Here is an 11,399-nt window from a genome sequence, read left to right as displayed (position 1 = left end):
TAGTATCTGTTTCCACAGAAGCCCCCACCGTTCCTCAGGCCACACCCCACCCAGCCTGGATTCCCATTCGCTAACTTCAGCCCCCCTCAAAAAACCCAAAGCAGCTCATGAGAAAAAGTCAATTTAATTTATTAAATAGGTCTCGAGGGCTCTCCCAAGGAGCATTAACAAGTCTGGGGACAAAAAACATCAACAAATTCACATAGCTGCCACGTCCACCCCTTGGAAGGGTACAGTGGGAATAACTTAGATTTAAGTCCACAGAAGAAAAACACCCTATAAATACCAAATTATAACAATGACATCAATTGAAATCTTTTCTCGGGTTAATTAATAATTTAAAATCTCCGTCCTCTCAGGAATGGCCCATCTGTGGATTCATTGGAATAATGAGTAACTCACAGGAGAGTTCTTACACTTAACCATTGGTCACTTTTTTTAAAGGCTCCAGAAGTTTCTTTCTGCCATTCCAAAAGGAACAGTTGACCAAGATGGCCTTAACTGGCCTTTTGGTCCTCAGAGTTCATTGCTTTGCCATCCACGCACTTTGCAAACTGTTGTAAAATTGCCAAGATGAAGCATTTACGTTCAAAGGGATCTGTAGGCACCGAGACATTTATTTCTGATGTGTCTTGAGATACGAGTTTCTTCAGCTGTCCTGTGATTTCATCAACAACACTTTTGTTATTTATATGCTGTTTGATCCCCTGGAAGTATGGCAGGATGGCTGAGCTGTTGATGTTGTTTGATGGGTGGGGGTCAGAGGTCGAACAAGGCAGTGTGTACTTTGTGCTTTCCGGCACTCCTTTCTCTGCTTCCCGCTGTGGGGCGAAGGGAGAAACTGGTGAACATTACGTTTGCAATGGCAGCTAAAACCCCAACAGCTAACACCTGAGTGCTTCATCTGTGGCTGGCCTGTGCTAAATGCATCACCCTGACCAGCTCCTTCTTGGCACAACAACCCCGTGTGTCTGTGACCAGCAGTATCCCAATCTGTTTAGGAAGCTGAGCAAAGATCAAGTGGCAGACCCAGGATTCCACCCAGGTCTGGCCAGTGATGCCAAAGCCTCTAACCACTGCTTTATCCTGCCTCCTCTGCCTATCCTGCTGAGGTCTCCAGAGCCTTCTGGAATCTGCTCTTAGGAGCTCCATGGCTCAGGACGCTGGCGAAGGAGAGCACCTGGGTTTCCAGGCCAGCTCCTTGCTCTTTGTGGGCCTGTCTTACAGCCACACATTCACTTACAGAGTGGGGTTTTGTGTTTGTCTGAAGGGCTGCCAAGGTCCTAGGAACCTCTCCCTGGCCCATGCACAACGCTATCTTCAGATCTGGAAAGGGGCAATTGAGAGCATTAAAAAAAAATAGTTTACAAAAGAAATCTCTAGGGCACTTACATATTCCTCCAAAAGTATCTTAGATAAGTATTGTAATTCCTTGATTATTTTTTGTTGGTCTTTTGCATCTGGCCGAAGGATGGATAACATATGGGAGGAGAGCAAGTTTCCCATACAACAGAGCAGGAACAGAGCAAATTTCTTGGGTCCTGGAGAAAGAGAGCAACACTGTAAGTAACATGGGTCAGACCCCCCAGCCCACTCTAGCTGCAGTCATGGGAGCCATTGACCAACAGGCCAGTCCCCTCCAGGGCCTTCCTCTCTGTCTGGTGAGAAGAGACTATACCCAGGGTAGTGGTACCTGAATGGGAGACCATGGTGAATGAGAGCAAGGCCTGATTCAGCAACAGCTTCAGCAACAAGACCAGCGTGCTCACCTTGGTCGTCAGGGTATATAAAGGGCCAGTCGTGGGAAGGAAGAACAACCAATGTCCCGCCCATGGCAAAATCATTGCTCAGCTTTTCTCCAGAAAATACTTTTAAATTCTGCCACCCAAGGTTGGATGAAAGCAGTGCTGGGGGAAGGAAGTACTGATGTTACCCTCAAGATAGGCAGATGCTTGACTTAGTACAGAGGAAGGCACACATCTTTGCCATTTCTTCTTGGAAAGAGCTCAGTGATCTAACCTGCGTTGACAGACACAACCACGAGGCAACAGCTGACTTACAGGGGCTGAGGGCCCGTGACCCACAGGAAATTTCTAGGGAGGGTCACGGTGAGTGTGCCTAAGCATAAAGCTGGTGTGGGGTTTGCACAATGTGTTATCTTTGGAAATTTCTGAAGTATGCAAGGTGTGGGGATGGCCCTGGTAACCACTGTGAATGTGATGAGTCAAAGGCTTTGTCCCCATTCTACTTGAACTTGAACACCATTGGATTCTCAACTGTGTCTTTGGAACCCCAGGTCTTAGAACCAGAATCGTGCCCAGAGCACTTTGTTGAAATCACTTACTCATTTTTCTGAGTGGTACCTTTGACCAGGCACTGTTCTAGGGTCTCAGGAGTGGCGACGTATAAATCAGATAAGGTCCCTGACCTCATGAAGCCAAAATTCTAGCAGGCAAGAGGCCACAAAAGTATCAGGCAATGATAAGAACTTGATACATTAAAAAATAGATAAAATAAGATCATGGGATAGAAAGTGTCAGGTGAGATCCTTTAGGTCAGAGGATCAGGAAAAGTCACTCTGAGGTGACATTTAAGCTGAGACCTGAGGATGAGAAAGGAGTTGGCCCTGGGAAGATCTGGGGAAAGAGTGTTCCAAGGAGAGGGGACACTAGTACAAAAGTCCTCAGGCCACGTGAGCTTGGTGTGCCCAAGGAACAGGAAGAAGGTCATGGCGGCTGGAGTGAAGTGAGAGGGGAGAGTGCTGCAAAGGTCGGTAAAGGTCAGACAGTGGCAGGCTTTTTAGGCCATGACCACAAGCTTAGGTTTTGTTCCCGTATGATGAAACACCACTGGAGGGCTTAAGGCAGAGAAGTATAGGCTCTGGTGTACTTTAAAAAAGAGAGAAAGACGTGCTGTTGAGTAGGCTGTGGCAATTTAAGCTGGAAGTGGCAGGCTCTAGCAGCTCTGCAAGTGAAAGATGACGATGGTGGCTTGGACCCAGGTGGAAGTGGACGGAGATGGAGTCCACAGAACTAGCTGATGGGCTGGAGGTGGGACATGAATCAGAGAGATCAACCAAAGGTGACTCCTGGGTTTTGATGAAGAAACTGGGCGAATGATATGCAGTGAAGGAAGAGAAGTCTGGACAGGGGAAAGCATGAGTCCCGTTTTCAACATGTTAAGTTCAAGATGTCCAGATGTAAAGTCGGCAGTTGAATATCAGTCAAGAGCTCAGGGATAAGGTCAGGTCTGGAGAAGTTTGTTCAACCCTAGATGCACAAGAAGAAACACAGCCAGGAACCTCCTTCCACCCTATAAAGGTTAAGGTTGTGTGTCAACTTGGCTGGGCCATGATTCTCAGTGGTTTGGCAGTTATGTAATGAGGTAGTTATCCTCCATTTTTTGATAAAATGTAATCACCTCCATGATGTGATCTGATGTGATCAGCCAAGCAGTTGTAAGGGGAGTTTCCTTGGGGGTGTGGTCTGTATCCAATATATGTGGAAATTCTGGCAAAGCTCACTGTTTTTTGCTCGCTCTGGATCCTGCATCCAGCTCATCATCATCTGACCTCCGATTCTTGGGGCCTGAGCCAGCGGCCTGCTGTATTGCCCACCAATCTTGGAATTTGTCAGCCTTTGCAGCCTGTGAGCCAGCAGAGTGCCGTCTGACCTGCTGATCTTGGGTTCATCAGACTCTTCAGCTATGTGAGTCAGGAGAAGCCTCTAGCCTGATGCCTGACCCATGGACTTTGGACTTGCCAGCCTCTACAACCGTGTGAGCCATTTCCTTGATGTAAATCTCTCTCCATACACACACACACACACACACATATATATATTTATATATATTTATATATATATACAAAAACCCAAACCTGTTGTCATTGAGTTGATTCTGACTCATAGCGACCCCATAGGACAGAGCAGAACTGCCCTATTTGAGCATATATATACATATATATATGTATATGTGTATATATATATATGTATGTATACGTACATATGGAGCCCTGGTGGCGCAGTGTTTAAGAGCTCAGGCTGCTAACCAAAAAGGTTGGCAGTTCAAATCCACCAGTTGCTCTTTGGAAACTCAATGGGGCTGTTCTGCTCTGTCCCTATAGGGTTGCTATGAGTTGGAACTGACTCTACAACAACGAGTTTGGTTTATCCAATTTTTTTTTTTATATATATGCCGGAAACTCTGGTGGTGTAGTGGTTAAGTGCTACGGCTGTTAACCAAGAGGCTGGCAGTTCAAATCCACCAAGCGCTCCTTGGAAACTCTATGAGGCAGTTCTACTCTGCCCTGTAGGGTCGCTATGAGTTGAAATTGACTCGACGGCAGTGGGTTTGGTTTTGGTTTTGGTTATATCTATATATGGTTTACTGGTTTTGGTTCTCTAGAGAACCCAGCCTAAGACACACCTTTAATCCCAAGTCTCCCTCCATCTACTGCTGTCTCTTCCTTTCTCATCAAAGGTTCTTGACAGAGTGGCTACACTCATGTTTTCCTCACTCTCCGAGCCACCACAATATGGCTTCCACCCCAGCAATTTATTCAAATTCCCCCCAGCAAAGTTCCCAGTGACCTCACTGCCTAACTTAGTAATTGTCTTCAGCCCTTATCTTATATGACCTCTCTGCGGCCTATGATGATGCCAGTTATTTCTTCCTCCTTGAAAACCACTTTTCCTCTCATGCCGTGGCAATGTGTTTTCACCTGACCTAAAGTATCTCACCCGTCACTCTCTATCCCATCTATTACTGTCTTCAAGCACTTTTCACTACCTGATATTTTATTAAATATCAGTATTCCCTGCTGAAACGTAAGGTCCTTGAGGAGCAGAGATCATATCTGTCTTGTTTACCACTAGATCTCCTGGCCCATCCTGGTGGTTAGCAAATAGTAGTTGAATTTGTCTTTATTTGCAGTACACATGATCGTCTACATAGAAAATACTATGCACTCTATCAAAAAAGCTACTAGAGCTAGTGAGTTTAGCCATGTTTCAAGATACTTGGTCAATATATTAAAATGAATTGTGTTTCTATATACTAGCAACGAATAATCAGAAATTAAAATTTTAAAAAACATCATTTATAGTAGCATCAAAATATAAGAAATACTTAGGAATAAATCTGACAAAAGGTGTAATACTTGAACACTGAAATCTATAAAATATTGCTGAGAGAAGTTAATGAAGATCTAAATAAATCATGTTCATTGATCAGATGAGTCAATATTATTCAGATGTTGTCATGGATTGAATTGTGTCCCTGAAAAATACATGTCAACTTGGTTAGGCCATGATTCCCAGTATTGTGTGATTGTCCTCTATTTTGTGATTGTAGTTTTATGTTAAAGAGGATTAGGGTGAGATTGTAACACCCTTATTAAGGTCACATCCCTGATCCAATGTAAAGGGAGTTTCCCTGGGGTGTGGCCTGCATCACCTTTTATCTCACAAGAGATAAAAGTAAAGGGAAGCAAGCAGAGAGTGGGGACCTCACACCACCAAGAAAGAAGCACCTGGAGCAAAGTGCGTCCTTTGGACCCAGGGTTCCTGCACAGAGAAGCTCCTAGTCCTGGGGAAGACTGATGAGAAAGACTTTCCTCCAGAGCCGACAGAGAGAGAAAGGCTTCCCTTAGAGCCGATGCCCTGAATTTGGACTTCTAGCCTACTAGACTGTGAGAAAACAAATTTCTCTTTGTTAAAGCCATTCATTTGTGGTATTTCTGTTATAGCAGCACTAGATGACTAAGACAAATGTCAACTGTCCCCAAATTGATATATGGATTTAGTGAAATCCCAATCAAAATGCAAGCAGGCTTCTTGGTAGAAATGGACAAGCTGATTACAAATTTCATATAGAAATGCAAAGGGCCTAAACTAACTCAAACAACTTTAAAACAGAAGAACACTCTAAGACACACACAACCTGACTTCAAGACTTCTTATAAAGCTACCGTAGTCAATACAGTGAGGTATTGTATCAGAGAGATGACTAGATCAATGGAGCAGAAAAAGGAGTTCAAAATAGACTGACATATATGAGCAACTGATTTCTGACAAAAGTACAAAGGCAATTTAGTGGGGGAAAGGATAGTCTTTTCAACAAATGATAGTGGAACAATTGACTATTCATATATAAAATTGAATATTCATACATAAAAAGAAAAATCCACCTCAATGAGGTGGATTGACACAGTGGCTGCAACAATGAGCTCAAACATAGCAACGATTGTGAGGATGGCGCAGGACCGGGCAGTATTTCGTTCTGTTGTGCATAGGGTTGCTATGAGTAGGAACCGACTCGACGGCACCTAACAACAAGAAAAATAACAACATATACAAAAAGTAACTCAAAATGAATCATGTATCTAAATGTAAAACCTAAAACTATAAAACTTTTAGAAGAAAATATGAGAGAAATCTTTATGACCTTGTGTCTTATATTAGGCAAAGATTTCTTAGATACTACAGCATAGGCACAATCCATAAATGAAAACTACCAATAAATTGGACCTCCTCAAAACTAAAAACTTCTAAAGATCCTGTTAAGAGAATGAAAAGACAAGCCCAGACTGGGAGGAAGATATTTGCAAATCATATATCTGACGAAGGACTTGTGAGCAGAATATATGGAGAACTCTCAAAACTCTATGTAATGGATTTGGCCAATGTTTCTTAAATATGCCACCAAAAGCACAAGCGACCAAAGAAAAATTTGATAAACTGGACTTCATCAAAATTAAAAACTTTTGTACATCAAAGATTTATCAAGAAAGTGAAAAAAATTTAAAAAAAGAAAGAAAGTAAAAAAAAAAAACAACCCAAAGAAATGGAGAAAATATTTGGAAGGGGTGATAAGGGCTAGTATTCAGAATATATAAAGAACACAACTCAATAATAAAAAGACAAATGACTGAATTTGAAAACGGCAAAGAATTTGAATAGACGTTTCTCCCAAGAAGATATACAAATGGCCAAAAAGCACATGAAAAGATACATGACATCATTGGTCATCAGGCAAATGCAAATCAAAACCACCATGAGACACCACTGACTACCTCTAGGATGGCTATAGCAAAACACCTGGAAAATAATAGGAGTTTTCAAGGATGTGGAGAAACTAGAACGCTTGTGCCTTGCTGGTGTACATATACCAATGGTGCAGCTGCCGTCGAAAAGTTCAGCAGTTACAGGATCTGGAAGTTGAGACAACTGAAGCCTTGATACCGTTGTCCCCCAGGGGAGGGTTGATGAGAAGGGGTAGACTGTGCCTCCTCCTGGGAGAAGGAGGGACCATCCATTTGCTAACGGGGATGAGAACGTCCTTCCAAACACACTACTGACTGAGATGCTTAAGATGGACAGGGTCCACGAATGACCTCTATTTAAACAAATCTTTCAGGCTGCAGCATGGTGGATGGATTGAAAGGGGGCAAGATAGGGGAGAGGGAAAGTATTTTGTTTGGAATGTGGAGGAAGAGAACAAATTTTTGATGCTCTCCACTGCCCTGTAGAACTCTGCACAGTCTTCTAAAATCCCACAAGGTCTTGTGTTTTCTTACGGTGCTATCCGCTATCGTACACGCCTGTGCACACACGTGTCTCTCCAGCTCTACCCTTCGAAAATCACAGTGCTGTCATGGCTTTTTTTTTTTTGAATTATATTTTATTGTGTTTTTGGTGAAGGTTTACACAGCAGTTTAGGTCCCCATTCAACAATGTCTACACAAGTTGTTCAGTGACCTTGGTTACATTCTTCACAACGCATCAACATTCTCATTATTTCTGTTCTGGTTGTTCCGTTTCCATTAATCCAGTTTCCCTACCCCCTTACATTCTCATCTTCGTTTTAAAGTCATGGTTGACTGTTTGGTGTCATGTAGGTGACTTTTTTTAAAGGAGCAGAGTACTTATGGGTGATATTCATTATTTGTTGAACCAATTTGTTATTTAGCTACAAGGTGACCTCAGGGGTTAAGTTCTGGTTCAAGGTTTGAAGAGCATCTTAGGGCAACAGTCTTAGGGAGTCGTCCAGTCTCCACCAGTCCAATAGGTCTGGGCTTTTTGATTCTGTTTCATGGCTCTATTTTTACCCATTGACTCATTGGTTCTCCCAGGGCACCTGGAGCTTTGCTGGATCACCCTTCCCCCTACCTCTCTCACTTGCATAGCTTACACTCATCCCTTAAGTCTCAGCTTGAAACCTCTTCTTCCAGGAAGCCCCTCCTCATACTCCCCTAACTCAGACCAAGTGCTTCTTCTGTGCCTCCCGGCCTCACGCATCACTGCTTTGTAATTGCTTCTCTGTGTCCCCCACTAGGAAGGTGAAGCTAGGGACCAAGTATGTCACAGTCACTGTGTTCCCCACATGGTGCCTCCCACACAGGAGGTACTCAGTAAATATGTTGGTAACGAATAAACGTTTTACGAGCAAGGCATCTGTTTGCCCAAACCCGGCACGGTGTCTAGCATACAGTAGGAGACCCATATTGGTCTCCTGCTAAGTAAAAGAGAATTGGAATTTTTTTTTTTTTTTTAATCTCAGCTTTGTGGGAGGCAGTCAGCCTCCCCCTTGCCCCACCATTCTTTCCCTGTATCACAGAGGGGGCTTCTTGGCCTTGGGGAAGGCAGAGCATTTGTCCTAGGAGAGGGGTGATGCTGGTCACCCCTCCATTTTTTGTGGCAAGAAAGAACAAAAGAAATGAACAGAAAATCTTATGGGGCAAGCGCAGGCAAAGCAAGCTGATTTCACCAAAAAGCAACTTCAGGCCTTTGTCAGCCCAATCTCCACTTCATCGACTTCTGAGAGTGATGGTGTGCTGCCAGAGGGGCTGGTGCAGCCCAGAGAGCCAGACTCCTCCTCTGACAAGCCACACCAAAACAGTGGTCTAAGACAACAGCCACCACTCTAGCATTCTGTCTCTCACCTCTGGGCTCAGCTGGGCAGTTCTCACCAGGTCTCCACACGGTTGCCATCAGTGGTGGCTGGGGCTCGAGTCGTCTGAAAGCTCCCTCACTCCCATGTGCTGGGCTAGGAAGACTCAAATAGTCCAGGGAGGCTCATGCGGGGCTCTTCAGCCCTCTGTCTCTCCTCTGTCTATGGGTCTCTCCAGCAGTGCAGCTTCAGGGCAGTCAGACGTTGCACATGGCAGCTCTGCACTCCATGGGCATGTGTCCCGAGAGAACGGATTTCTAAGAAAGTCTGGAACCACGAGGAGTTTTCCAGGTTAGCCCTTGCTTTCCAGACTCACTGGGCAGCAGGTGCCCTGAAGGTAGGGTCTGTAGTATTTTTCACTTCTCAGTCAGCTCCTGACCCATGTTGTTATGGTTGTTAGGTGCCATCGAGTTGGTTTTGACTCATAGCAACCTTGTGTACAACAGAACAAAACACTGCCTGACTGTGGGCCATCCTCACAATTGTTGCTATGTTTGAGCCCGGTGTTGCAGCCACTGTATGGATCCATTCTATTGAGGGTCTTCCACTTTTTCCACTGACCCTCTACTTTACCAAGCATGATGTCCTTCTCCAGGGAAAGGTCCCTCTTGATAACATGTCCAAACTACGTGAGACTGCTCTAATGAGCATTCTGGCTGTACTTCTTCCAAGAAAGATTTGTTTGTTCTTTTGGCAGTCCGCAGTATATTCAATATTCTTCACCAGCACCATAATTCAAAGCTGTCAAGTCTTCTTCGATCCTCCTTATTCACTGTCCAGCTTTCGCATGCATATGAGGCGATTGAAAATACCATGGCTTGGGTCAGACACACCTTAGTCCTCAAAGTGACAGCTTTGGTTTTTAACATTTTAAAGAGGTCTTTTGCACCAGATTTGCCCAATGCAATATGTCATTTGATTTCCTGACTGCTGCTTCCTTTTTTCTCCGTTTATCATGATGTTGCTTGTTGGACCAGTTGTAGGATTTTTGTTTTATGTTGAGGTGCAATCCATACTGAAGGCAGTAGTCTCTCATCTTCATCAATAAGTTCTTTAAGTCCTCTTCACTTTCAGCAAGGAACCTGGTGTCACCTGCGTATCGCACGTTGTTAATGAGTCTTCCACCAGTCACGATGTCACATTCTTCTTCATATAGTCCAGCTTCTTGGATTATTTGTTCAGCACACACATCAAATATATATGGTGAAAGGATATAACCCTGACATACATCTTTCTTGATTTTAAACCATGCCTGACCCGTAAGGAATATTTAATGTTTAATATTTGCAGTGACATTTTAACTAGATAACCTTAATATTGGTCCACTATCTAGGGTTGTTATGAGTCGGAATCAACTTGATGGCAATGAGATCTACTCCCTGTTTTGGTTAATAGGATTTGTACTGTAAAATATACCTTTGCCAGCTTTGGGAAACAGTCTGGCAGTTCCTCAAAATGTGAAATATACCTGCCATATGACCCAGCAATGCCACCCCTAGATGTCTCCCCAAGAAAAATGAAAACATGTCCTCCCAAAACCTTGTAAATGAATGTGCCTGGCAACACTATTCATAATGGCCAAATGGTGGAAACAACCCGAGTGTCCATCGACAGACGAATGGATAAACAAAACGAGCTCTATCTATCCACACAATGGAATATTATCAAACCATAAAAAGGAATGGAGGACAACATGAATGAAGCTTGAAAGTACGCTAAGTGAAGGAAGCCAGTCACTAAAGAATATGTATTGTAATGATTCAGCTTATGTGAAATGGCCAGAATAATTGGATCCATAGAGACAGAAAGTAGATTAGTGGTTGCCAGGGGCAGGGGGTAGGTAGGTGAGGGGATGGGCAGTGACTGCTAACGGGTTTCTTTTTGGGATGATGAAAATGTTCTAAAATTAGGTCATAGTGATAGTTGCCTAATGAATATAGTTGAACTGTGAATATATTGGAAACCACAGAACTGTATACTTGAAATGGGTGAATTTTATGGTATATAAATTTTATCTCAATACGATGTTGCATTTCCAATTTATAGGACCCAGAACCAGCTCATTCCATTAATTTCACAAACCATTGCCCAGGAGCCCCTACTGGCCGGCAGCGGGTGAGACGCTGTGCTGGGCGGAGAGATGAGTAAGGCTGGAGCAGTCTAAGTGCCCTGTAGACCCCAGTCTACAACGGTTATATCCGTGATGGTGATGAAACCCGCGACACGGGGTCGGAGAGCTCTACACTGGAATCCGCTGACCGAGTCCAGCGCTCCTTTGACCTTGGGCGCGTTCCCCCTTCCCAGGTCTGTCTCCGAGGGTGGCCGGGAGGGGCAACAGCAACAGGCTGGTGTAGGGGCGGGCGCGCTCGGTACCTGCGGGGAGCCACAGCAGTTACAGCCTCCCGTCGGGTGACCGGGGCAAGGGCACTGTCACCCCATAACATGTTCCT

At 44.2% G+C, this 11,399-nt stretch overlaps 1 protein-coding gene across 1 annotated transcript; it reads right to left on the bottom strand.

Annotated features, from left to right (window-relative positions):
* Positions 1 to 497: 497 nt before the first annotated feature.
* On the bottom strand, positions 498 to 9,285 carry IL31 (interleukin 31). Its single transcript, XM_049866892.1, has 3 exons — positions 8,942 to 9,285; positions 1,393 to 1,541; positions 498 to 821 (listed from the first exon to the last, which is right to left on the bottom strand). Exons 1-3 carry the CDS (start codon positions 8,988 to 8,990, stop codon positions 498 to 500), a joined length of 522 nt encoding a protein of 173 aa, XP_049722849.1. The 5' UTR covers positions 8,991 to 9,285.
* Positions 9,286 to 11,399: the final 2,114 nt, after the last annotated feature.

This window comes from Elephas maximus, chromosome 22 (genome assembly GCF_024166365.1).
Source record: "Elephas maximus indicus isolate mEleMax1 chromosome 22, mEleMax1 primary haplotype, whole genome shotgun sequence".
Classification (NCBI taxonomy): Eukaryota; Metazoa; Chordata; class Mammalia; order Proboscidea; family Elephantidae; genus Elephas; species Elephas maximus.
This window is presented reverse-complemented; position numbering and strand designations above follow the sequence as displayed.

Coding starts and splice junctions, on each gene's coding strand:
- IL31 (XM_049866892.1), bottom strand. CDS start 8,990: ATGGCAACCGTGTGGAGACCTGGTGAGAACTGCCCAGCTGAGCCCAGA. Junction 1,542..8,941: donor CTGCCCAGCTGAGCCCAGAG/GTGAGAGACAGA, acceptor CTCTTTCTCCAG/GACCCAAGAAATTTGCTCTG. Junction 822..1,392: donor AGATACTTTTGGAGGAATAT/GTAAGTGCCCTA, acceptor TTCGCCCCACAG/CGGGAAGCAGAGAAAGGAGT.